At 39.9% G+C, this 27,550-nt stretch overlaps 2 protein-coding genes and 1 long non-coding RNA gene across 5 annotated transcripts; 2 read left to right on the forward strand and 1 right to left on the reverse strand.

The window, feature by feature from the left end:
• The first annotated feature begins 321 nt into the window (after window positions 1–321).
• LOC122972186 (myelin-associated glycoprotein-like) lies at window positions 322–4,996 on the forward strand. Its single transcript, XM_044339032.1, has 8 exons — window positions 322–390; window positions 754–829; window positions 1,085–1,468; window positions 1,995–2,300; window positions 2,523–2,795; window positions 2,880–2,973; window positions 3,107–3,143; window positions 3,759–4,996. Exons 2-8 carry the CDS (start codon window positions 757–759, stop codon window positions 3,807–3,809), a joined length of 1,218 nt encoding a protein of 405 aa, XP_044194967.1. The 5' UTR covers window positions 322–390; window positions 754–756; the 3' UTR covers window positions 3,810–4,996.
• A 6,736-nt stretch (window positions 4,997–11,732) lies between these two features.
• LOC122972193 lies at window positions 11,733–21,012 on the reverse strand. Of its 3 annotated transcripts, none has more exons than XR_006399677.1 (3): window positions 20,769–21,012; window positions 20,320–20,416; window positions 11,733–19,881 (listed from the first exon to the last, which is right to left on the reverse strand). It is a non-coding gene; the product is annotated as an uncharacterized LOC122972193 (long non-coding RNA). The 3 variants fall into 3 exon arrangements; XR_006399679.1 differs by lacking the exon at window positions 20,769–21,012 and having other exon boundaries at window positions 11,733–14,987; window positions 15,467–19,881; window positions 20,320–20,730; XR_006399678.1 differs by lacking the exon at window positions 20,769–21,012 and having other exon boundaries at window positions 11,733–14,728; window positions 14,800–19,881; window positions 20,320–20,729.
• A 17-nt stretch (window positions 21,013–21,029) lies between these two features.
• LOC122972185 (myelin-associated glycoprotein-like) lies at window positions 21,030–26,364 on the forward strand. Its single transcript, XM_044339030.1, has 9 exons — window positions 21,030–21,154; window positions 21,303–21,386; window positions 21,745–21,820; window positions 22,076–22,459; window positions 23,849–24,154; window positions 24,378–24,650; window positions 24,735–24,828; window positions 24,962–24,998; window positions 25,617–26,364. Exons 2-9 carry the CDS (start codon window positions 21,372–21,374, stop codon window positions 25,665–25,667), a joined length of 1,236 nt encoding a protein of 411 aa, XP_044194965.1. The 5' UTR covers window positions 21,030–21,154; window positions 21,303–21,371; the 3' UTR covers window positions 25,668–26,364.
• The last annotated feature ends 1,186 nt before the right edge of the window (window positions 26,365–27,550 follow it).

Below are 27,550 nucleotides of genomic sequence, written 5' to 3' on the forward strand. Positions count from 1 at the left end.
ATGTACCATCTCGTTTTTCAGGTGGTCCTCAAAACATGAACATTTACAAACATTTAAACAAAAAACAACAAAAAAATAAAAAATACATATACACAGTAGATTAAACAACCCAGCGATACAAAACAATCAACATAGTAACATCAACAAGGACATTTACACACACATATTTACATCACTCAGGTCAGCTGATCTTCAGCTTTACAACAAACCAAATGGACTTGCTCTGTAGGTCTTAAAACACGGGAAGTCAACTCACTTTAAAATTGCAAAAGCTAAAAAGGGAAGTTGGTCTGTTGCATTACAGTTCAGCTTAATAAACTGAAAGATTTCACTTGAAATCACCAGTCAAAGGATCTTACTGCTGCTCTGTTTTTGATGTGAGCTTGTTGGGTAAGACCTTCTTAACTTTTTAACCCAGAGAATTATATTATTCTGTTACTCCTCGTGAAACTGAAGTGGAAAATAGTTTTTCCATATATATTCCATAATTTTTTTTTTTAGCAGAAATGGCACCTAAGAAATGGTATTTCACTGCAACATTTTACCATTAACAGATACCATAATCTCACCAGTTTTGTATTATGTAGAATTTACATTAAATATAAGATTTCATGTTGTAGTTGTACAGATTTACATCCCTGGTTTGAATGTGTGAATTTTAAGAAAAGAATTGGTTTTAATATAATGAATAAAAACTCCATAAAATGATTAAAAGAAGAAAATATTCCTGCATTTTTATGTTTGTAAATCCAGGTGATGAGATTCATGGCAGCCCTGTTTACAAAGATGTTGACAGACAACATGTTACTGAGTGTCTTCTTTCTTACAGGTGAGCTGTTTGTTCACTCAGTTTTATTTTGAGACATTAACTCAAATCATTTACACTCTGAAACAAAGCAGAAAGACCAGAAACTTCTTACAACTGTTCACATCCTGACTGCAACGTCAAATGTTTTATTTTAAAACTGTTAACAGGACAAGAAAACATGCAACATTCAGCTGCTGAACTGTATTTATTGTATCATGAACCATCTCATCATGGAGATTTTTCTACTTTATGTTAATCATGACTCTGATCTCACAGGTGCTTTGGCTGCTTGTCCTCATATTCCACACCTCTTCATTACTGCACCGCTGGAGATAGAAGCACTGAGTGGATCTTGTTTGCAAATCCTGTGTAACTTTAGTGCTGCACCGGGACAAACATTTGATGGCAGCAGAACAACCTTTGGAGTGTGGATTAAAAATGACCACAGATTTAAAAGCTATCCAAGAAATGTGATTTTCAACAGTAGTCAGACAGTTAACACCTATCCAATGAACATTACTGGAAACCTGAGTCAGAAAAACTGCACCACTTTGTTTTCCAGTTTAAACACAACATATACAGACAAATACTTCTTCAGAATTGAGAACGGACCATTCAGCGAAACAGCTGTTTGTGATCCTGTTCAAATAACAGTCAAAGGTAAGAGAGTTTTCTTTTTTTCAGTCATATTGTTGTTTAGAATAAAAAGGAAATCAGTTGCAGCTTTGGTCTGAACAGCAAACACCATGGCCCTAACCTTTACTGTGAAATTAAATATCTGATGTAGACTACAAAGAAAACTCAGCTGTGGTGAAATGTGAGAGAAACCAGCCTGTGAACACATAGTCATTGGCTTGAATGTCCTGACTCACAGTTGAATAATATCTGAATATTTATACATTTAATCAGTATCAAGTTATTTCAAATCCTCCATATTCATTGAGGGACAAAGTCTAAATGAATCAGTCTTAGTTTGTTTAAGTCACTGATTTTGACAGTTACTGACTCAATAAATGCTCACAATACTCAACAACCTCTGACAGTTTCATGTCCCATGGTGTGTTTTTTACAAATGGATAAAAATTAGGAGGAAACATAAAATTCTGTTTCAGTTTAGCTGTAAAATAACTAACACTGACATGTAGCGTAAAGTCTGTGTTTGTAAGTGTGTGTTTTTAAACCACAGATTCTCCTCTGAGCCCCAAAATTGAAATCTCAGGTGAGCTGAAGGAGAAGGAGTCTGTCACTATAACCTGCTCAGCTTTCACTCCCTGTCCACACTCCCCTCCTAAACTCACCTGGAATCTCCAACAAGACGCTCATAACAAAATAGAGGAAAATGCAAATCGAACCTTCACGACTAAAATCCAGACGACCATCACTCTGTCTGACAAGCACGACGGATACAACATCACCTGTTCTTCCAGCTACTCTGTGAATGAAGGACAAAATGCTAAGTCAGCAAAGAAAAAACTGACTCTCAGTGTTTCATGTAAGGCAACCAGAGTTTGTTATTGGATCCTGTCAAAACATGATGATTCATGGGATGTCAGCTGATTTTGTTGCAGTTTTAGAGAAAATTAATATTTCAAACATTGTGGTTTACTTATAACATTGCCTTTGGCCTCAAAGAATCTTCTTTTATGATGATATATTCTTTTTCCACTTTACAAATCTTTTCTCTATTCAAAAATGTCTTACTCAAATCTTCCAGATTCTCCCAAGGACACTGCGGTGGTCATCAGTCCCACTAGTCCAGGGTCAGTTGGCAGCGTGGTGAACATGACTTGCTTCTGCAGAGCAAACCCTCCTGTTGTTAACTTTACCTGGATGATGATCAATGATGGCAGATTGGAGCTGATCAAATATGATCAGCAGGTTTACAGCTTTAATGTGACCAGCAGTGATCGAGACAGGTTGTACTATTGTGGATGTCAAAATTCAGTGGATATACAATTCTCATCTGGATATCAGTTAATATTTGAAGGTAACAGACAAGTGAGGGTTTGTAACGTTTATGAGCAATAATATTTTCTATCAAGGAGAATGTGACCATGGTGTCGTGTTACAGGAGATGAACAGTCTGGGAAATTGGTTGATGTCCACATTATACTGAAGACTGTGGGAATTGTGATACTGGTCAGTACAGTGATCATCTTTGAGTGGTGAGGCAAACTTTTTGATACTTTGCAACTACAGACAAATTTGTATGATGTTAAATGTGGTTTGGATGTTTGAGATAGATCATTATTATCACAATATAAACAAAAAACTTCTTTCTGTCTCCTTTGTTCCCAGGTGGTTCAGAACAAGACGCTCCACCAATCCAGTGAAGGTAATAAAAATTAATTATATGCTTGACTTTCAAAAATCCATCTTAAAATGTTTCCCAGTTGACTGACCACAGCTACAGTATGTTGCCTGTGAGATCTACTCAGTAAACATTGTGTTTATCTTATCCCGTCCTACTTCTGAGTACAAGTGTTGTTTTAATAAACCATTACAGTAACTCACAAATGTTATGCTAACATACTAAACTAAGATGGTGAACATGGTGAACATTATACCTTCTAAACATCAGCATCGTCACGGTGAGCATGTTAGCATGCTGATGTCAGCTTAAAGCACGGTCAAAGTACAGCCTCATAGAGCAGCTCGCATGGTTGTAGACTCTTAGTCTTGTTGTCCTAAACTAGCATCACAGTTTATCTTTGTCACATTAATCTGCTGAATCAAAGGTGACCTTACAGTCAACACTTTGTTACATGAACAGGCAGGAAATTAGAGTTGGAGCTTTTGTGTTGACTCATTTGGTCCTGTGTGAGACTTATTGATCAACTAGCTAATGAACTGATTTGGATTTTTTCACTGACGATAAAACTCTTTCAGCTGCAGTAAATTCACTACAAATCACTAAGACCACTGTCTCTGTGCTGTTTAATTTCCACAGGACACAGTGGAAGCAGTCTTTGTCAACGGGGTGATGGAGTTGTCATCATGAGCCATGAGGAGAGGAAGACCACATGTTCATTATCAGTAGAATTACATGATATCCAGTATTGTCTATTCTGTATTACATGCTTATTCATCATTTGCATTTGTTAGTGTTCCACTTACAAGAAGACAGATAACCGTTTCCTCCAGGGCAGTAAATATGAAATAGTCTTACTTTGTATAAGCTTTGAAAGATGAACAAGATGATCCCAGACTTCATCAGCATGTGAAGGTGGTTTTGTTTCTGCAGTGCATTTCTTCTTTTTTCTTCTGAGAGTCATTCATGGCACCAGTAGTTTTTCTTTTGTTTTTAAGATGTCAAAAAGATAATTAAACCATGTTATTAATACAATTAATTAGTAATGAAATTAAATGACTGTTAAAATTAGAACTTTCAGATTTCTTGCCAAGACGGTTTTTCATGTTTCATGTGTGTTTAGGAGTAAAGCATTTTTATCACTTATTCTGTCATTTCAATCAGGAGAGACTCAATTTCTTTACGAAAGTAAGTGACATTTATTGAACAAGCATGATAGATTCTGATGTCACCGGATATGAAAGGGGGAGATGAATGCAAGAGTAGAATAGGATAACCCCCCAATGGAGTCTATACAGTGGTGGTGGTGATGGATAGGTATAGATCTTGGTGGTGTAGGTAGTGGCTTTTGGTAAACTCGGGCCTGGTGCTGAAGTAATGGAGTGGAGAAGGCACGATGGTGATCTGGGATGAAGAGGAGAGGAGTGAGCTTCCAGGACACGGCTGTGGAGGCGGATGAGGCGGAGGAGTGTCGCGATGATTGCTCTGGAAACAGATTTTAAAGTTTGGCCACTGAGCCGTGATTGGTGGTTAGAGATTGTGGAGAAATCTGATTTGATAACTAGGAGTGACGCCCTAAACAGCTGATGTGAAAGCAGGAGGAGCAGGGGAGAGAGAGAGGAGTGGGAAATGAATGACTGGTTAAAGATAGTCTTCCTGCCTGAATTTACGCTAAACTCCATTTGTTTTAGCTCATTTACACAAAGGTTGATGATAGCTGCAGATGACGGATTTTTTAATGTCACATTTACAGCACAGAAGTAAGCCACTGTGGTTACTGTGTGCAAAAAACATTGTTATGATTTCAGCTGATTAATTGTGTCATTATTGTGATTTATGTGATATATTCTATACATATCAATAATAAAGAAGATTAAAAATACAGGCTTGCAATGAGTTGAGTTACATGTATTGAGTGAATTTGTCATTTGATTACTTAAATTTTCACAATATCTGACTCCCTTCCTCACAGGATATCAGTTGCATGTAATCTCTTTGAATATAGTGTTTTAATCTCTGAGATCAGATGATATCCAGAAGCTTTTTAACCAAAAAAGGTGAACTGAGAGAGGTTTATCTGAAGAGGGAAGTTGATACATCTCTGATTACAATTCTACAAAAGTCACAAATTGCCTCACTTCACTTCAAAATAACGAAATTAGATGTTTCCCCTCATTGTTTAGTGGTGGACTCATTTGATGAGGAGAACTTTACTTCTTGGCTCCTTTACTGTAAAACAAAATGTCTAAGACGAACCTATGATCAGATAGTCATTTTCAATGTCCTGAATATCTGTCTTTGTATTTCTTTTTTTTTTTGCAATACTATTAAAAAGCATACCTGGTCATATGACCAGACTTGAAATAGGAAAATCAAAGTGACTGTCTTCTACTCCTTCATATGTTTTATCAATAAATAACAAAATCATCACAAATCCACAGATTTTCTTTACAGTTTTACAATAAAAAGGTCAGATTTGATATTGAGAATGCCTGTGAAGGTTCTCAGTCATCCAGGTCATGGTATATCCAAAAACCTTGAGTTAAGAGCAAATGGGCATGTAGATTCTCTGAGAATTTTTGCCTCTAATCCAAAAGGCGTCCTCAGTTCTGAGAGTTGGCAGAACTTCAGTTTTTCAACCTTTTGCTATTACAGATATTGGAGATTTTCTGTTGCTATGTCCAATAATAGCAGTTATTCTGATGATCATCACTTTATTACATCAGTCTAACAGGTGAAGAGCTGGCTCTTTAACAACCAATCAGAATAACAGAAGAAGAAGAAATCCATTACTGAGAGATCAACTCCAAACGTATAGTACTGCGCAAAAGTTTTAGGCACCCTAGATGTTTAGATTCTTATCCATTATGCAATACCATCAGGGAGGTGTCTGATCGGTTCTAAATTTATTCATGACATGACAATGACCCCAAGTATACAGCTAGAGTCATTAAGAACTATTTTCAGCAACAAGAAGATTGATGAGTCCTGCAACAGATGGTATGGTATGGCCCCCACAGAGCCCTGATCTCAACATCATGGAGTCAATCTGGGATTGCTTGAAGAAGCACCTGAGACGGCCTAAATAATAAATCCAAAGAAGAACATTCTTTCTCTGGTTACAACAACCTACCTGCAAGTTACCATGAAAAACTGTGTTAAAGTGTACCGAGGAGAACTGCTGTTGTTTTAAAGGCAAAGCTGCTCACAGCAAATATTGATTTCATTTAGGTTTCTGCTGTTTACTCAACTTTGTAAGAAGTTAATTGATAAATTAAAACAATTTATAGAAATATTTTTGTAAGCATTCTCACTTTACTTTTAGTGCCTAAAACTTTTGCACAGTACTGTAAATACAAATTTAAATAGAACAGTGTGGAAAAAAATTATATATATATATTACTTGCTTGTGTCTTACAGTACTGAAACAGGACAGTCTTGACATAAGCAAGAAATAGTAAGAAATTCATAATTCATATTCACATTCAGTTATGGGAAGTCACTGTCAGCCTGCAAACAACAGACGGAACGACTGAGAGCTGCTGATGCATCTGGAGGTGAAGTCAGAGTTTCTCTGTTTGAAGTTTAACAGTAATCAAGTCAGAAATGAATGTAACTCCTCTATGACAGTTTGACTTCAATAATCAGGTCATGTTCAAATGGACTGGCCCTCTGACATGAAAAGGAAAGGCAAAAGAGGCTTTATCACCAATTTCTGCAAAAGCAATGCTGCAGGCTGGGCAGGAGGAAGAGATGGAGAAGGAGAGACTGGAAGGAGAGACAGAATGATAAACTCAGAGAGGAAAGAGATCAGGAAATCAGAGAAGAAGTGAGATGGAGAAGAACTGAATGTGAGGGATGAGGAACTGAGTGAGAAAGATGAAACAGAAGAAGAATGAGAGGGACAGAAGCTGATGGGGAGAGATAAAGACTGAAAGACACTTTACACCTCGTGGTGTGTTTTCTCTCTGTTTACATCATTTCCAGAACAAAGACACACTCAGTAAAATAGTTTTTGGCTATTTTCTGTCACCATTTACCTGCAGAAGTGATAAATACATTTCTCCGTTGCCACCCCATGTAAAACTTTCTAGATCTGCCACTTCTGATTACTGTACTACTGTATTTGCGGGCCTCATTTATTATTGCTGTGTTCTCATCCCTCTCCACCAGGCAACACTGTTGACCTCAAAGAGGCAGTTTATGGTTCAGACCTCACATTTCATTTTTCTAGCTCTTCTTAACAAACAACATTAACAAACAAAATGAATCTGCAAGTGACATTCAATGAGTCCACCACACTCCAATGACTGTTACTATAGCGATTCACCTGTATATATCATTCCTACTATTCACAGCCCTGTACAACTGCCCCGTCAGATAGTAGTATAGATTTAATAGTGTTACACTAGAGAATCTTATACGTGTCAGTACTCCGGATCCATCATTCTCCTGATAACAATGCACCTCCTAACACGTCTAATGTTACTGACTAATGAAATTCTCCCTTGATTTCAAGAATTGTCCCATTGAAACCCATTAAAATCACATTTGTTTGATCCCATGGTTGCTACAGCATAAATTCATGCATTCTGTTTTTATAAGATGGTTCCATGAGGGGCATTAATCCTCTATTATGAATACTGCAGTCAAGTATATTACAGCTTCAATGAGATGTATGTGTAGGTAGCGATGTCTAAATGTGGTGTATGTGTGTGTTTGGAGAAATTGGTATGTGTGTGTGTGTGTGTGTGTGTGTGTGTGTGTGTGTGTGTGTGTGTGTGTAGCCAAAGTACAAATACTCAAATCCTTATGGAAAAAATGGCCCAATGTAAACCCATAAAAACTGTATTTTTTTTTTTAATCCCATGGCCACAATAGCATAAAACCATGCATTCTATTTTATAAGGCTTTCAAACTGAAGTCCTGACTTCAAAACTGTAGCTATTACTATTTCCCAGCTGATTGACTACTTTTCTTTTGTTTTCCCCTGAAGAACAAATACATACTATTAGTCTTGCTCTCCACTAGGGGCTATGTCAATGGCATTTCATGCATTATTGAGTTTTGCAGGACGTTGTAGCAAATGTATTCATCTGAAAATGGTGTGTTTGTATTGATATGGATGTCCAAGGTTGCTGTATGTGTGTGTATGGAAATACTAGTGTGTGTGTGTGTATGTGTAGCTAAAGAGATGTAATTTATATAGGATGTAGATCACATTACTCCTTTCTCCCTCTCTCTCACAGACACACACACACACAGACGCACACACACACTCTAATTCTCAGATTTATATGTCTTTAAATACTGATTCAGAGATAAAAGTAAGTTCAAAGCCCCCTGATTGTATAGATGCCCATACACACCCATACATGCACTCATTCTAGACATAGAAACCTGCAGCACTGAAAAAACCAAACAAGGCCTAAACCATCAGTTTGTTTATGTAGCTGCAGTCATACCTAAATCTATACATACAGCCAGCTCCAAAGGTATGCATTTCGTACCTGTGACACACACACATGCACGTATGCACGCACACACACTCACTCACTCATTCATTTCTGTTCTGAATTGTTAAATTTTTAAATGTTGAATTTTGTTAAATTTTGAAAAATAAATATTCAAAGTGATGTTGTATTTATGCTTTATTTCTAGAGCAAAATAAGGTGATATGCTATTAGAAAGTAAAAACTCTGAAGAGTGATAGGACACTTCACATAGACTATAAGGTAACAGGTAAGATTCTCTACTTTAATCTTATACTACACAAAAAATAATAATGCATACATTTCAATGTCGTTGCTAATCATTGGCATATCCCAGACTGTGATAATCAAAAAACAATTTTCCCACTTGTGTTTAGTACCTAGACAATATTTCAATTTTTGTGTTTTTTTTTTGTTTTGTTTTGTTTTTTTTAAATAAAAATTAGTGTTATCATCACAAAAACTGGTATTTAAAGGATTCACATTCTGAAAATTAATGAATATTTGGTAGTTATGATCAGGACTGAAGTTGGTTAAAAATATTATCTCAGCGAAAGTGGAAAAAAATATTTACATAAAATGTTATGGCAGTTTTTGATGGGGACCTTTTTATGCTCTGTTGATCGTATTTTCAAGTGAGGCACAGGGTTATCAGAATTAACCAGACAAATCCACTCCTGTTTGTGCCCTTCTGTAGATCAATACATCACAGCAAGGGAGCTGCTCTACTACATACAAAATTCTGACCCAGAATCACGTCGTCAAAGTTATTTAGCACCAGGTTCTCCACAAATATGTGGTGAGAGATAGGAGAGGAGCAACCATCATCCAGTCGCACCCTGAGCCTTGTCACCCAATGCAAACATAGAAATAAGTTATTTTTCAACTGTAATGGCCATTTTTATGTGGACACAAAAAATCTACAATTATGTTCCAGTGAGCACTAACCAGGATTTAAACATTGATTTCTAGTTGAAAACTGGGTGATATTCAGTCTGAACATCTAAGACCTGGTTTCGCCTTTCAACCAGCTAAAATGCAGTTACAACATCAATGTGTCACAAAACACAAATTTGTTTAATCATTTTGATAATTTGTTCAGTTGTGGATTGAAAGAGAGACAATGTTGATTAGTGTGAAGGTATTTCTCCAAAGTATTATTGAACTGGTAGGTGAGATATTGTGCCAAGCAATTATAATGTTCACCATGTTAGTTATGCCAACTAGCACAAAACACTAGGGATGTGCAGAGAGCCCAGTATTTGAATTTGTATCTATATTGATGAGGCAGCAGAATTATTTGTATTTGTATTCGAATAAAAGCGGAGAGAGGCTTAAAAATCCTGTTTTTGTTATAATTACGCTTTTAATTTTAGGAAATTAAACATTTTACAATAAGTGTTCAAAATTACCTTACGAAGGAAGTCCCAACCGGGTCTCGAACTGGAGTTTCCCAGATCAAAGATGACTCCACTGGCTACTGAGCTAAAACTCTACTAATCACCTTTTTGCAGACAGACCTCTACCTATTTGTATACCCATAACACAGAGTAACATGCATACAGTGTAATGTGTAGGCAGGAACTTCAAAGGCAATTATTGCTTTGCACTTTTCATTTATTGTCTATTTTTTACAACCTAACATTGTGGAAAGGAGAAGGGGAACAACAGGTTATGGAGAGTCCCTAGGGAGCACTTCATGTGTGTCAGTAGCTCAGCTTTATCTCTGGGGAACACCCCATCCCCGGGAGTGATGTCCAAATTAGGAAATGTAGCAGGTGGATGTGACTCCCCTCATGAGACCTGCTGACAGACGTAACAGCAGAGCAGAGGAGAGAGGCTGAGATAGCAATGTAATTTACCTGTGAACTGGTATTTGACATGTCTTTTTCCCCGAAAAAAAAAATTCTTAAAATATTTGTATGAAAAAAGTATTCATGAAAAACCCACTATTTGTGCTTTGCTGAATAACGTATTTGTATTCAGGTACACCCCTACTGTCCACACACACCATCAAAGGCAACACTCAAAATAATCAAAATCACTAGATCGTTCCCTTCCTCCTGACTTAAACCATAGTGACAAATTTCAACTCAGATCTGTCACATACTCAGAAGTAATTAAAACATTGATAAACATAAGAACAAGAAAGTCACCTGGTGAAGATAATTTGACCTCTGGCTCCTACATCTCAGTGCTCCTGTTGTTACTGCACCTCTTGTACACATTTTTAATCTGACCTTTACTTAAGGCTACATTCCCTTAATATGGAAAGGCTCTGCCTCCCATTCTACTTTTGGAGACTGTAGGAACAAGTAAGCCTACATTCTGGGAGCGCAGTGTTCTAGTGGGGTAATAGGGTACTATGAGCTTTTTCAGATATGATGGTGCCTGACCATTAAGGGCTTTGTAGGTGAGGAGAAGGATTTTAAATTCTATTCTGGATTTTACAGGAAGCCAATGCAGTGAAGCTAAAACGGAAGAAATATGATCTCTTTTTCTAGTTTTTGTCAGTACACATGCAGCTGCATTTTGGACCAGCTGGAGAGTCTTTAGAGACTTGTTAGGGCAGCCTGATAATAGGGAATTGCAATAATCCAGCCTTGAAGTAACAAATGCGTGGAGTAATATTTCTGCATCTTTTTGAGAAAGGATGTGCCTGATTTTTGCAATATTAAGTAAGTGAAAAAAGGCAGTCCTTGAAATTTGTTTTATGTGGGAGTTGAAGGACATATCCTGATCAAAGATAACTCCCAGATTCCTACTAGTGATGTTGGAGGCCAGGGCAATGCCATCTAGAGGAGCTATATCATTAGATAATGTGTTTCTAAGGTGTTAAGGGCCAAGAACAATAACTTCAGTTTTGTCTGGGTTTAGTAGCAGAAAATGGCAGGTCATCCAGGTCTTTATGTCCTTAAGGCATGTTTTGAGTTTCTTAAGCTTCATTGATAAATATAATTGGGTATCATCTGCATAGCAATGAAAATTCATGGAGTGTTTCCCAATAATATTACCTGAAGGAAGCATATATATATGGTGAATAGTGTTGGTCCAAGCACAGAACCTTGTGGAACTCTGTGTCTAACTTTTATGTGCATGGAGGATTCATTGTTAACGTGTACAAACTGAAATTGATCTGATAAATAGGATTTAAACCAGCTTAATGTAGTTCCTTTAATGCCAATTAAATGTTCCGGTAATAATGTATCTGTAATAGATACATAGATAGATACATAATAAATAATTTTCTACATTAACATAAAGTCTGAGAGAAAAGACTGAAGTGAAACTAAAAAAGCAACCACTTGTCTTGACATTCTAGTTTCTCACAGTATTTGATGCTGTTGATGCTTAAAGGTGGTGAAAAGTGTGTCAGCAATGACGTTTGTATGTGACTGATGAAACAGGGAAGTTGTGTCAAAGAGAAGTGGTGGGATGTAAACTGGCAATCATACGTGCAAAGGACCTAGAACATACAGAGGAACCTGGCTTTAGCAGGATTTTGCTACAGCTGTAAGCAGCCACGTTGTTCTTCTGTTCACAAAGAAACAAGAATGCATGATATTGGCTGCAGTACATTCTCTGCAGATCACAAACGCCACTATTTATGAGTTTTTTCATTTCCACAGGACACAGAGCAACAGAGCAATTAAGATCCAAGTATCATGAGACACAAGAAAGATATAATGTTCACTATCAACAAAATGATGTATTATTTTTTATTTTTAATTCTACTTGTTGGTTTTATACTTATAAAAAATGATATTCTGCAGGATCAGAGTTTTTTGGCCGATAAATAGTAAATGGTATTACTTTGTGTGGAAAGATGAACAATATGATTAGCCTTGCTGAATTATATTTTAATCTAAACTTTTTAGTATAAAATCCACCTTTTTGCCAGGAGAGCAAGTAAAACATACTGTATGCTTTTTTTCTGCATACATTTTTCTTTTCATGTTTTGTCCCCTATTTTAAGATAAAAAGACTAATATTCCCTCATCTGATTAAATGATGAAGACCATGTCAAACCAAATGATTCTTTTATTTAGCCTCACTCATGCTAGCAGCTCTTCTAATGTCAGCATGCTAACATGCTCATAATGATAATGCTAACATGCTGATACCAAGCAATTATATTGTTAACCATGTTCACCATGTTAGTTTGACCAATTAGCACTAAACAGCTGAGGCTGATGGGAAAGTTCTGCAGGAATTTTGTTGTAAACCAAATTATTGGACAAATTTAAATTTTGATCTGATGGTGGTGTTAGATGAAAAGTCAGTGGATCACCAAAGTCAGTAGGATTCCTCCTCCGACGGCCATATCTGTTCAAAGTTTTGTGCCAATTCATGCAGGAAATGTTGAGATGTTTGAGTCTGGACCAAAGTGATGGACCGACAGACAGAGTCATCGTCATCCATAGAGCCAAATATTTTCATAAAAGAGCAAAATTAAAACCTTTAAATTATGAGGAAGTAGACAATATCAAAGAGAAAACCATTTTCATCACTCATGTTATCATTTGTGTTTGAGCACACACAAAAGGTCATGATAGCTGTGTAGCTGACTGCTGATTTAATGTGTAATCCAGCACAATGGTAGCTCTGTAAAAATTATATTTTGAAAAAAACTCAAACCAACTAAAACTATGTAATTTTATCACTTATTTAGTGAAAAAAAAATGTAATTACACAAATAGAACCATGTGAGGTGAAAGAGGCATTTTCATCACTGAGGTTCTCTCATCAGTCCAGTAATGCAGAGCAGCAGCAACAACACTGGAAACTAGAATATATATGTGTAACACATGAAGTCAACATTTCCATCTGTTCAAATGGGTTAAAATACTCTCAGGATGTGAACAATGAAGGTTGGAACTGTTTGTCTTTGTCAGATATTTATATCACTCAGGTCAGCTGATCTTCAGCTTTACAACAAAACCACATGGACTTGCTCTGCAAATCTTAACACAGGAAGTCAACTCACTTTTAAAAATTAGAAAAGCTAAAAAGAGAAGTTGGTTAGTCAGCAATTCAGCAACAACTACTGAGTATATGTGTACAATACATAAAGTTAACATATCTGTTCAAAGTGTCGCCGCGGCGGTCAACAGTGTTATATTAACAATTTCAGTTAAGTTGCCAGACAACGCCACCTTGGGAATTTCACCCAAAGAATTATCACTATCATCAATAGGACACAGGTTCGTCTACTAGAGGCAAGAGAAAACGTGGTTCCAGATACTTACAAAATAGTATACTTTATTATCAATACAATTTAAAATAAAACATTCATACCGGAAGGGGGGAGAAAAAAAAAAAGGAAAAACTAAATCAGGGGCTGAGGCTTACTGGTGGGACAGGTGTTAGTGAGGGATAGGGATCCAAAAAACAAACAAAAAAAAAATAGTAAAACTGAATTAAACACCCAGACACACACACACTTTGTGAAAATCACCCACGATCCCAAGGAAGACACTGCACACAAAAGGGTTACCACAAAAAATACGAAATGAGAAAAATGCCTAATCACAATAAATGCACCCAAACTAAATAAACTGAAAAACAAAAACACAACAGAATACCTTAGCCCCAAACAACAACAAAAAAAAAAATAAAGGAATAGAATTAATCAAAACCAGAAAATAAAAGAAACCAGGGGGGCTAAACCAAATTAATTAACCAAACTAAGCAAAAGAATACAAACTAAACACAACAGTAACTCAAACTAAAAAGAATAATTCATACTAAACACAAGAGTAACTCGACACACTCACATGATAAATAATGTTAAAAAAAACAAAAGTTAGTCCCACACACAGCTTGGGTGTTTAGAGTCAACGGCAAGGCGACCTACCACCACCCTAAAAGCGCCACCGTGAAAGCCCCCAGCGATGCAGCAAACAGCAGCAAGCACAGCGACAGAGGGAGAGAGAGGCAGCCAACCAGCCGAGAGACAGTTGGGGACCAGGCGAAGCTGTGGCAACAGCACAGCAGCAGCGGAGACACAGCAAGCAGCCGAAACAGCAGGAGACAAAAGGACCTGAGACAAAACAATCAGCTGGTGGTGACGTCCGTCTACACCACCGGTGGACTCGGCCAGCTAACGAGGGTTCCCTAACAAAACAAAATTAGCGTTGCTACGCTTAACAGTAGAATTAAGGGGGTGCAGGAGAGAAGCAACCTACCTTTAGAGCGTCCAACACAGGCACAGGAAAGTGAGGGGAGAGAGAAACCCGCACGGCTACCAGCATTTACCCGAAATGACCGCAGCCAGGCACAACCAGGGAGTGAGGCACACTCAGTGCTGCTTTGACGGACCAAAACTCCTGGACTGGAAGTGACGCGATGGGGCGCAAGAGGCAGGCGAAGCCACCTTTATATAAAGCTGAACCAATGACCGCCACCAGGTGGAATCAATTATAAACAGCGCCCTCCATGCTGCTACAAAAGCAATACATTATTTTAGTGATTTATATAATATAGTCCACATAATACTGAATATAGACCTGCAGTGAGTCATGTGGTTAAAATACTCAGCATATTAGCAGTAAGTGTGAGAACTGTTTGTATTTGTCGTGAACTTGTATCACTCATGTCCAAATTAACTTTCTCTGTAGGTCTTAACACAGGAAGTCAACTCAGCTTTAAATTGCAAAAGCTAAAAAAGGGAAGTTGGTCAGTTTGTCTGTTTCATTACAGCTCAGCTTAATAAACAAAGATTTCACTTGAAACCACCAAAGGATCTTACTGCTGCTGTTTTTGATGTGGGCTTGTTGGGTAAGACCTTAACTTTTTAACCCAGAGAGTTATATTATTCTGTTACTCCTCATGAACTCAGGGGAAGACTGCCACCTTTATATAAAGCTGAACCAATGACCGCCACCAGGTGGAATCAATTATAAACAGCGCCCTCTATGCTGCTACATCCTACCCCCCTTCTTGCATCGTCGCCCTGACGATGGACAGACAAACAAGCTAGCTCCAAGGTCTAAACAGAGCTTGAACTGCATTGGACACAACAGCAGGAGGAGCACCAGCTCCCACTTCTCCGACTGAACGTGGGAGGCGGTGAACATTGGGGTGGTGCCCAGCGGTTGACCGCGCCGTCTGGCGTGGGGCCTCATGGCTGGGACCAGCACGACTGTCTGGAGAAACAGCCAAAGATGTGGATACTCCACTAGGTGGAGCCAGGGATGTCGATCCTCCCACAGAGGAAGTCATTGGCACGCCATACTCCAGAGTGTCTAGGTTAGGTGGAACCAGCGTTTGGGGCATAGGCTGGGTTAGGGAAGTTGGTCTGGTAGGAGGTGGGGCAGAAGGGCCCACCGAAGGTGGTTGCCTAAGGACGACCAAGTCGTACAGGAACAGCCATCCTCAGAAGGTGGCCCTTCGACAGAGGATGCGGGAGCAGAAAAGGCCTTACCAGGTGAGTCCATGCCAACCACAGCCTTCAGCATGGTGCGGTAAACCCGTTTAACCTTAGTTGGGTCTTCCACTGGTGCAATGGTGTACACAGAGCCACCTTCCTTAGGCGCCCTCAACACCTCACTGAACTCCAGCGATCCCGGGTGTTATGGGGTCCTGTAGCAGTGAAGTCACGCAAGAACACCAACTGACAGGTCCTTAACATGTTGGTTTCGTTTCCAAAATACTAAAAGTTCCTGGATGACAGTGTCAGCCTGTTTAAGAGCACAAATCTCAGGGGAGGTGTGCTGGGGTAAGGCCACAATGGAAGCTTGACTTACATCCACCTTCCTCAATCCTAAAGCCTGCTGCAGAGGCTGAGGCATGGCAGCACCAGGGAGCATAGCTTCCACCATCTGAGGGCCAGGAGGGTGCTGACGAGAGAGGGCATCAGCATTTTGGTTACTCCTCCCTGACCGGTGCTTTATGTCAAAGTCAAACGCTGCAAGCTGGGCTGCCCACCACTGCTCTGTAGCACCCAGCTTGGCCAAGGACCAATAATTCAGGGGATTGTTGTCTGTATAGACACCACATTTGTTACCCAGCAAATACTCCCTGAATTTCTCAGTCATGGCCCACTTAAGGGCCAAGAAATCTAGCTTCATGGAAATATAGTTCTGCATGTTCTTTTCGGTGGGCCTCAAACCTCGTCCAGCGTAGGCTATTGGTCTTACCTTACCTGCTTGCTCTTGTGAGAGAACAGCACCTAGACCACCATGGCTCGCATCTACTTCCAGAATAAACAGAAGGGAGAAATCTGCGTAGGCCAACACAGGGGCAGTGGTGAGCTTAGTTTTCAGTGCTTGGAAACTCTGTTGGCACTCCTCAGTCCAACACCTGATAACCCCACAATCAGACCTCTTACCAGTCCAAGTAAGACAAAACTCAGCTACTGCCCTGTGCAGAGGGGCTGCCAGCTTTGCAAAGCCCTCTACAAAACAGCAGTAGTAACTGGCAAAGCCAAGAAATGACGTAGCTCTGAGACTGTGGTGGGAGTCGGCCAATTGGCTACGACTTCAATTTTACTTGGGTTAGTTGAGACACCCTGACCAGAAATCACATGACCCAAGTAATTTACCTCCTTCTGGAAGAAAGAGCACTTACTGAGCTTGGCCTTGAGGCCCTCAGCCTGAAGTCGGCCAAGCACCACCTTACGCCGCTCCAGATGTTGCTCTACTGACGAGGAAAACACCACAATGTCATCAAGGTACAGCAAGAGGGACTGACACTGCTGATCACCAAAGATACGCTGCATCAACCTCTGAAAGGTACTGGGTGCATTGCAAAGGCCAAAAGGCATCCTGTTCCACTCAAACAGCCCAAAGGGTGTACAGAAGGCCGTCTTTGACCGGTCTGCCTCAGTGACTGGCACCTGGTTGTAACCACTGGCCAGGTCCAGTGTAGAAAACCAGCAGGCACCGGACAAAGCATCAGGGGACTCCTCTATGCGTGGTAAAGGAAAGGCATCTTTTCAGGTGTTACTATTAAGTTGCCTGTAGTCCACGCACATGCCCAGACTACCATCCTTTTTCCTCACGAGTATGATGGGGGACGCATAGGGACTACTGCTCTCACGGATCACTTGTGAAGATAGCAACTGGTTAATGTGCTCCTTTACGACCTCATAATCTGAGGGTGGAATACACCTATAGCGTTGCTTGACCGGAACATCAACCAGGGGGATGTCATGAGATATCAGGTCAGTACAACCCAAGTCTTCATCATGAGACGCAAAGACACTGGCATACTGCCCAAAGAGACTTTACCTGATCCTGTTGCTCAGCCGAAAGGACTGACAGGTCCATGTCCTCTAGCTGCTGCGGTACAGTGGGTGAAACTGTCTGGGAAGACATTGTAGCTGCCCCGGTTGGTACCTCAGCAACTCCAGACGGGAGGCTGACAACATTAATGGTGTCCAACATGCCAACCACAGTGCAGGGATACAACACCACATCCACAGACCCTACGTTCACCACTGGTATGTAGGCTGTGCCCCCGATAATCCGGACCAGGGCAGGAGAGGCAAGCAACCCCACAGGCAAGCCAGAGTCCAGGGGCTTGAGCAAGACTGTGGAGCCTGAAAACTGCTCAAAGCAGGTGGCTGCCATGATCTTCATGGACACCAACAGGGATCCGCCAAGCTTTCTTACCCCTGACCTTTACTCTCCCTGGACTATCCTGCAGGGCTGCCGTCGTAGCACGGTGGCACCGCTGCAGTGCCTGCACAACGGGCCCCAGGGCCTCAGAGACACAGGGCTGAGAGAACAGAGCTGCACCATGTTGCCCAAAGAGCTCATGGTAGCATTTGCGGATCACATTCATCTCCAACACACCAGGCACTTGAGCAGGCACACTGCCAGGAGGGTCCCTTACGACCAACACTCCGCACCGAGGCATCAGTTTGCTGCAAAGTTGTACTCCAAGTAGCCAATATAGGGGATTGCCAAGCCATTAGCAGCTCTAAGCTGCAACCAGTGACATGATCGGAGGCACTCCTGACCCCAAGGCTCAAAATACTGGCAGAAAAAGCTCTCAGAAACAGTGGATACCATGGAACCAGTATCCACTAAGCTAGGGACCTTCACACCACCCATGTCCACATCCAAATGGGGACAAGCCGAAATTAGCACAGAAACATGTAAGCTACTCAAAACAACTTGTGAGCCAGTAGCGGCCCCAGCTTAACTGTTGCTCTGCAGTTCAGTGGGTACTAGTTTTCCGACACCGAAACAGAACAAGACCACCTATCAGCATTGGATGGGGGCTGTGAAGGAGACTGAGCGGGGAGGAGCACGCATACCATCACACTCCCTTGCAAAATGACCAGGCTGACTGCAGCGCCTGCATATTACTGGGCCAGTACACTGGGGGTGAAGAGACAGCACTCTGACGGCCGCCCTGAACACCATACTGGACACCAAACACTGAGGGGACTGAATAACTGCGGCCCCTCACATCGCCAGGTAGACCTTCACGCTCCCACCGGATCGCCTCTGCCCTAACGTCAAGCAAGGTGTAATTAGGTTGCCTACGCACTGACTGCTTCAACTCACGCCGCAGGGAACTATCAAACACATGCTCAACAAATTGGTCTCTCAAAAGTGCTTCAGCATTTGGCATGTCAGTGGGCACACACTGCTTCACTTTCTCCATGAGGGCCATTAAAGCGAGGGAGAACTCCTGAAGAGTCTCTCCCTCCTGCTGCCTCCTGGAGAAGAAAACCTCCTGCAGAGCAACATACGACTCTGAGCACCCGTAAAGCTCCTGTAAAATGGCAAGCACTCTGTCAGGGTTCCCTCTCTCTGTGCTAGAGCGATACTTTATCTCCTCTCTAGCCTCACCCTCCAGGTGACCAAAAAGAAAAAATGCCTGGTCAGCTCAGGACAAATGCCGGGCCCTCATGCACGCCTGTACTTCATCCACTCACTCAACCCTATAACGGCTCTACCTCTAAAGATCGGACATTTCCTATCTCGAGGGACAAACACTAGTCTCTCTGCTATAGGGACATCAGCAACAGCTGATGTCCCTATAGCAGAGAGAAGGGGCAGTAGTTGGCACAGAAGAGGCGGGCAGTAGAGAACTGGGGCCAGCCTGTTCCGGTCTCAACTGTTCATTATCAGCTTTTAATTGGGCAATTAAATCTCTAAGCTCTTGTCCCTCTTCCACCATAGCTGCAACAATACTCACTGCACAAGAGTTACTTACAGGAGTGCAACAGCACCATAAAAGCCTAGTCTCTGGTCACAAAGATCCACTGGAAACCGCTGCTGCTGCTTTGTCTCCTTATGCTGCCCAGGTGCCTACAAGAAAGACAATGTTTAGTGCACCAACATGACAAACAATAAAAAAACAGCAAGTAAAAGGAACACACATCTTTGCCGTTAGAGTAGAGTTATACTAACACAATTTCAGTTAAGTTGCCAGACAACGCCACCTTGGGAATTTCACCCAAAGAATTATTTATCACTATTATCAATAGGACACAGGTTCGTCTACTGAAGGCAAGAGAAAACGTGGTTCCAGATACTTACAAAATAGTATACTTTATTATCAATACAATTTAAAATCAACACATTCATATCGGAAGGGGGGAAGAAAAAAAAAAAGGGAAAAACTAAATCAGGGGCTGAGGCTTAATGGTGGGACAGGTGTTAGTGAGGGATGGGGATCTACCAAAAAACAAAACAAAATAGTAAAACTGAATTAAACACCCAGACACACGTGACAGACACACACACTTTGTGAAAATCACCCACGATCCCAAGGAAGACACTGCACACAAAAGGGAGGGTCACCACCACCCAGGTCACCAACACCACCACCGGCCTGCAGCCACTGAAAGGGGATAAAAACAGAGTTACCACAAAAAGTAATACGAAATGAGAAAAATGGCTAATCACAATAAATGCACCCAAACTAAATAAACTGAAACAAACAATGCAACAACAGAATACCTTAGCCCCAAACAAAAAATAGAAAAAGGAATAGAATTAATCAAAACCAGAAAATAAAGAAACCAGGGGGGCTAAACCAAATTAATTATCCAAACTAAGCAAAAGAGTAACTCAAACTAAAAAGAGTAACTCAAACTAAAAAGAGTAACTCGACACATTCACATGATAAATAACGTTAAAAAAAAAAAAGTTAGTTAGCTCGGGTGTTTAGAGTCAACGGCAAGGCGGCCTACCACCACCGTGAAAGCCCCCAGCGATGCAGCAAACAGCAGCAAGCACGGCGACAGAGGGAGAGAGAGGCAGCCAACCAGCCGAGAGACAGTCGGGGACCAGGCGAAGCTGTGGCAACAGCACAGCAGCAGCGGAGACACAGCAAGCAGCCGAAACAGCAGGAGACAAAAGGAGACAGAAGGACCTGAGACAAAACAGCAGCGGCTCCAATCAGCTGGTGGTGACGTCCGTCTACACCACCGGTGGACTCGGTGTCAATTATAAACAGCGCCCTCCATGCTGCTACAAAAGCAATACATTATTTTAGTGATTTATATAATATAGTCCACATAATACTGAATATAGACCTGCAGTGAGTCATGTGGTTAAAATACTCAGCATATTAGCAGTAAGTGTGAGAACTGTTTGTATTTGTCATAAACTTGTATCACTTCAAATGAACTTTCTCTGTAGGTCTTAAAACACAGGAAGTTGACTCAGCTTTAAATTGCAAAAGCTAAAAAGGGAAGTTGGTCAGTTTGTCTGTTTCATTACAGCTCAGCTTAATAAACAAAGATTTCACTTGAAATCACCAGTCAAAGGATCTTACTGCTGCTCTGTTTTTGATGTGGGCTTGTTGGGTAAGACCTTCTTAACTTTTTAACCCAGAGAATTATATTATTCTGTTACTCCTCATGAACTGAAGTGGAAAATATTTGATATAACATCTTATTTGTTGGGCTTTGTTTTAGCAGAAATGGCATCTAAGAAATGAAAGATCATTGTAACATTTTACCATTAACAGATACCATAATCTCACTACTTTGGTATTATTTAGAATTTACATTGAATATAATATTTCATAGTTCTGTAGATTTACATCCCTGGTTTGAATGTGTGAATTTTAAGAAAAGAATTGGTTTTAATATAATGAATAAAAACGCCATAAAATGGTTAAAAGAAGAAAATATTCCTGCATTTTTATGTTTGTAAATCCAGGTGATGAGATTCATGGCAGCCCTGTTTACAAAGATGTTGACATACAACATGTTACTGAGTGTCTTCTTTCTTACAGGTGAGCTGTTTGTTCACTCAGTTTTATTTTGAGACATTAACTCAAATCATTTACACTCTGAAACAAAGCAGAAAGACCAGAAACTTCTTACAACTGTTCACATCCTGACTGCAACGTCAAATGTTTTATTTTAAAACTTTTAACAGGACAAGAAAACATGTAACATTCAGCTGCTGAACTGTATTTATTGCATCATGAACCATCTCATCATGGAGATCTTTCTACTTTATGTTAATCGTGACTCTGATCTCACAGGTGCTTTGGCTGCTTGTTCTGATGATTCAGGCCTCTTCATTACTGCACCGCTGGAGATGGAAGCACTGAGTGGATCTTGTTTGCAAATCCCGTGTAACTTTAGTGGTCTACCAAGACAAGGATTTGACAGCAGGAGAACAACCTTTGGAGTGTGGATTAAAAATAACCACAGATTTAAAAGCTATCCAAGAAATGTGATTTTCAACAGTAGTCAGACAGTTAACACCTATCCAATGAACATTACTGGAAACCTGAGTCAGAACGACTGCACCACTCTGTTTTCCAGTTTAATCACAACATATTCAGACAAATACTACTTCAGAATTGAGAACGGACCATTCAGCCAAACAGCTTCTTGTAGTCCTGTTCAAATAACAGTCAAAGGTAAGAGAGTTTTCTTTTTTTCAGTCATATTGTTGTTTAGAATAAAAAGGAAATCAGTTGCAGCTTTGGTCTGAACAGCAAACACCATGGCCCTAACCTTTACTGTGAAATTAAATATCTGATGTAGACTACAAAGAAAACTCAGCTGTGGTGAAATGTGAGAAAAACCAGCCTGTGAACACATAGTCATTGGTTTGAATGTCCTGACTCACAATTGAATAATACCTGAATATTTATACATTTAATCAGTATCAAGTTATTTTCACTCCTCCATATTCATTGAGGGACAAAGTTTAAATTAGTCTTAGTTTGCTTAAATTGCTGATTCTGACAGTTACTGTCTCAATGAATGCTCAAAATACTCCACAACCTCTGACAGTTTCATGTCCCATGATGTGGTTTTTACAAATTGATGAAAATAAGGGTGAAAGATTTTAGTTTCAGTTTCACTGTAAAATAACTAACACTGACATTAACTGGTCCAAACTTTCCAAACAGTTGCAATACAATAGTGTCAGTGTTGTCGTGGTTCTATCCCAGTCTGGCTACACTGTATGTCCCTCCACCACTCCACCCGGTGCTCTTAGACCTTTTCCCCATTTGTTGAACTGGACTGAGTGGCAGTTGGTCAGTAGGATGCAGCAATTTATACACCAGTCACTTCATTCCACGTCTTCTGTATTTACATTCAGGGCATTTAGCAGACCTTCTTATCCAGAGACTGACAGGTGTTTGTTCAATGGCTGAACTCTGTTTAACTCATCCTCAACACATTATGAAAAGAAGAGTTTGTTAACATTTGTTTCTGTATATTTGAATAATTTGCATTTACAGCCTTTGTGTGCCATGTGAGAAGAACTACATCATTATGAAATTAATTAATTGTAAATAAGAGATTGCTGGTTACAGTGTAATTCTGTATTTGAGTGTATTCATGTATATTCTTAGATGGCCTTATTGGATAAGAGAATTGTGTTTTTGGTTTTCTGTTTGCCCTGAGTTTTTCCTCCTGTGCCCCCAACCTACTTCTCTTGCCACATCTCCCTTCATACCTACCCTGCATCAGTCTCGTTAGCCCTGCCTTGCTCCCTGTGTCTTCCCCAGCCTATCAGCTCCCAGCCTTCCCTTGTGTCTTGCCACCTGTTTCTTGTTGTTTCATTAGTTCAGTTTGTATTTAAGTCCTGGTTTTCAGTTCAGTCTTGTTATGTCTTGTTCTACTTTGCCTGCTACATTTGGATTAAAGTATCTGCTGCCTCATGCGTCCTGCATTTGGGACAATCTCCTGCTACTCCCTTTAAAAGTGTTGACAGTCAAAAACACCTTCTGACCTACATCTATAACATTTACTGTATTCTTTAATGTAAAGTCTGTGTTTGATTTAAACCACAGATTCTCCTCCGAGCCCCAGAATTGAAATCTCAGGTGAGCTGAAGGAGAAGGAGTCTGTCACTATAACCTGCTCAGCTTTCACTCCCTGTCCACACTCCCCTCCTAAACTCACCTGGAATCTCCAACAAGACGCTCATAACAAAATAGAGGAAAATGCAGATCGAACCTTCACAACTAAGATCCAGAAGACCATCACTCTGTCTGACAAGCACGACGGATACAACATCACCTGTTCTTCCAGCTACTCTGTGAATGAAGGACAAAATGCTAAGTCAGCAGAGGAAAAAGTGACTCTCAGTGTTTCATGTAAGGCAACCAGAGTTTGTTATTGGATCCTGTCAAAACATGATGATTCATGGGATGTCAGCTGATTTTGTTGCAGTTTTAGAGAAAATTAATATTTCAAACATTGTGGTTTACTTATAACATTGCCTTTGGCCTCAAAGAATCTTCTTTTATGATGATATATTCTTTTTCCACTTTACAAATCTTTTCTCTATTCAAAAATGTCTTACGTCAAATCTTCCAGATTCTCCCAAGGACACTGCAGTGGTCATCAGTCCCACTAGTCCAGGGTCAGTTGGCAGTGTGGTGAACATGACTTGCTTCTGCAGAGCAAACCCTCCTGTTGTTAACTTTACCTGGATGATGATCAATGATGGCAGATTGGAGCTGATCAAATATGATCAGCAGGTTTACAGCTTTAATGTGACCAGCAGTGATCGAGACAGGTTGTACTATTGTGGATGTCAAAATTCAGTGGATATACAATTCTCATCTGGATATGAGTTCATATTTGAAGGTAACAGACAAGTGAGGGTTTGTAACGTTTATGAGCAATAATATTTTCTATCAAGGACAATGTGACCATGGTGTCGTGTTACAGGAGATGAACAGTCTGGGAAATTGGTTGATGTCCACATTATACTGAAGACTGTGGGAATTGTGATACTGGTCAGTACAGTGATCATCTTTGAGTGGTGAGGCAAACTTTTTGATACTTTGCAGCTACAGACAAATTTGTATGATGTTAAATGTGGTTTGGATGTTTGAGATAGATCATTATTATCACAATATAAACAAAAAACTTCTTTCTGTCTCCTTTGTTCCCAGGTGGTTCAGAACAAGACGCTCCACCAAACCAGTGAAGGTAATAAAAAATTAATTATATGCTCGACTTTCAAAAATCCATCTTAAAATGTTTCCCAGTTGACTGACTACAGCTACAGTATGTTGCCTGTGAGATATACTCAGTAAACATTGTGTTTATCTTATCCTGTCCTACTTCTGAGTACAAGTGTTGTTTTAATAAACCATTACAGTAACTCACAAATGTTATGCTAACATACTAAACTAAGATGGTGAGCATGGTGAACATTATACCTTCTAAACATCAGCATCGTCACGGTGAGCATGTTAGCATGCTGATGTCAGCTTAAAGCACGGTCAAAGTACAACCTCACAGAGCAGCTTGCATGGCTGTAGACTCTTAGTCTTGTTGTCCTAAACTAGCATCACAGTTTATCTTTGTCACATTAATCTGCTGAATCAAAGGTGACCTTACAGTCAACACTTTGTTACATGAACAGGCAGGAAATTAGAGTTGGAGCTTTTGTGTTGACTCATTTGGTCCTGTGTGAGACTTATTGATCAACCAGCTAATTAACTGATTTGGATTTTTTCACTGATAATAAAACTCTTTCAGCTGCAGTAAATTCACTACAAATCACTAAGACCCCACTGTCTCTGTGCTGTTTCATTTCCACAGGACACAGTAGAAGCAGTCTTTGTCAATGGGGTGATGGAGTTGTCATCATGAGCCACAAGGAGAGGAAGACCACATGTTCATCATCAGTAGAATTACATGATATCCAGTATTGTCTATTCTGTATTACATGCTTATTCATCATTTGCATTTGTTAGTGTTCCACTTACAAGAAGGCAGATAACTGCTTCCTCCAGGGCAATAAATATGAAATAGTCTTACTTTGTATAAGCTTTGAAAGATGAACAAGATGATCCCAGACTTCATCAGCATGTTAAAGTAGTTTTGTTTCTGCAGTGCATTTCTTCTTTTTTCTTCTGAGAGTCAACATAACATCTTCATTACTAATATTGGACTGATTCATGGCACCAGTAATTTTTCTTTTGTTTTTAAGATGTCAAAAACATAATTAAACCATGTTATTAATACAATTAATTAGTAATGAAATGAAATGACTGTTAAAATGTGAACTTTCAGATTTCTTGCCAAGAAGCTTTTCATGTAGTGTTTAGGAGAAAAGTATTTTTATCACTTATTCTGTCATTTGTTTTAGCACATTTACAAAGGTAAAGGTTGATGATAGCTGCAGATGACGGATTTCTTAATGTCACATTTACAGCACAGAAGTCAGCAAAGACACTGTGGTAACTGTGCAAAAAACATTGTTATGATTTCAGCTGATTAATTGTGTCATTATTGTAATTCATGTGATATATTCTATACATATCAATAATAAAGAAGATTAAGCATACAGGCGTGCAATGAGTTCTGTTTTTTAGAGTGAATTTTTCATTTGAAAACTTAAGTTTTCACCAAATCTTACTTCCTTCCTCACAGGATATCATTTGCATGTGAACTGTTTGTATGTAGTGTTTTAATCTCTAAGATCAGATGATATCCAGAAGCTTTTGAACCAAAAAAGATGAACAAAGAGAAGTTTAGATGAAGAGAGAAGTTGATACGTTGTTCTTTACAATTCTACCAAGATTCACAAATTGCCTCACTTCACTTCAAAGTCATGAAATTAGATGTTTCTTTCATTGTTTAGTGGTGGACTCATTTGATGAGGAAAACTTTACTTCTTGGCTCCTTTACTGTAAAACAAAATGTCTTCTGAAGGATAATCAATTAAATCAGTGGTGGGTTAATGTTACAGAGACTAACCTGTGATCAGAGAGTCTTTTTCAATGTTCTGACTGGGATGTTTAAATTTCAATAGACTGCTGTGGGGAAAAACATCTAAAATTTCTTGCTTGTGTCTTACAGTACTGAAACAGGACGGTCTTGACATAAGCAAGAACCGGCCTTCTCATAGAAAATGAAAAGGAAAGGCAAAAGAGGGAAGAGATCAGGACATGAGACAAAGAGATGGAGAAGAACTGAATGTGAGGGATGAAGAACTGAGTGAGAAAGATGAAACAGAAGAAGAATGAGAGGGACAGAAGCTGATGGGGAGAGATTAAGACTGAGAGACACTTGACTCCATTTCTGCTTTCAGCCAGACCTCGTGGTGTGTTTTCTCTCTGTTAACATCATTTCCAGAACAAAGACACACTCAGTAAAGTAGTTTTTGGCTATTTTCTGTCACCATTTACCTGCAGAAGTGATAAATACATTTCTCCGTTGCCACCCCATGTAAAACTTTCTAGATCTGCCACTTCTGATTACTGTACTACTGTATTTGCGGGCCTCACTTATTATTGTTGTGTTCTCATCATTCTCCACCAGGCGACACTGTTGACCACAAAGAGGCAGTTTATGGTTCAGACCTCACATTTCATTTTTCTAGCTCTTCTTAAACAACAACAAAATGAAACTGCAAGTGACATTCAGTGAGTCCGCCACACTCCGATGACTGTTACTATAGCGATTCACCTGTATACATATATCATTCCTACTATTCACAGCCCTGTACAACTGCCCCGTCAGATAGTAGT

This window comes from Thunnus albacares, chromosome 21 (assembly GCF_914725855.1).
Source record: "Thunnus albacares chromosome 21, fThuAlb1.1, whole genome shotgun sequence".
Taxonomy (NCBI): domain Eukaryota; kingdom Metazoa; phylum Chordata; class Actinopteri; order Scombriformes; family Scombridae; genus Thunnus; species Thunnus albacares.

Bases quoted from the DNA above. Each gene is read 5' to 3' on its own strand.
- LOC122972186 (XM_044339032.1), top strand. From the start codon at position 757: ATGAGATTCATGGCAGCCCTGTTTACAAAGATGTTGACAGACAACATG. The intron at 2,974-3,106 runs GTGAGGCAAACT...CTTTGTTCCCAG, and splicing joins ACAGTGATCATCTTTGAGTG to GTGGTTCAGAACAAGACGCT. The intron at 3,144-3,758 runs GTAATAAAAATT...TAATTTCCACAG, and splicing joins GCTCCACCAATCCAGTGAAG to GACACAGTGGAAGCAGTCTT.
- LOC122972185 (XM_044339030.1), top strand. The intron at 24,651-24,734 runs GTAACAGACAAG...GTCGTGTTACAG, and splicing joins ATATGAGTTCATATTTGAAG to GAGATGAACAGTCTGGGAAA. The intron at 24,829-24,961 runs GTGAGGCAAACT...CTTTGTTCCCAG, and splicing joins ACAGTGATCATCTTTGAGTG to GTGGTTCAGAACAAGACGCT.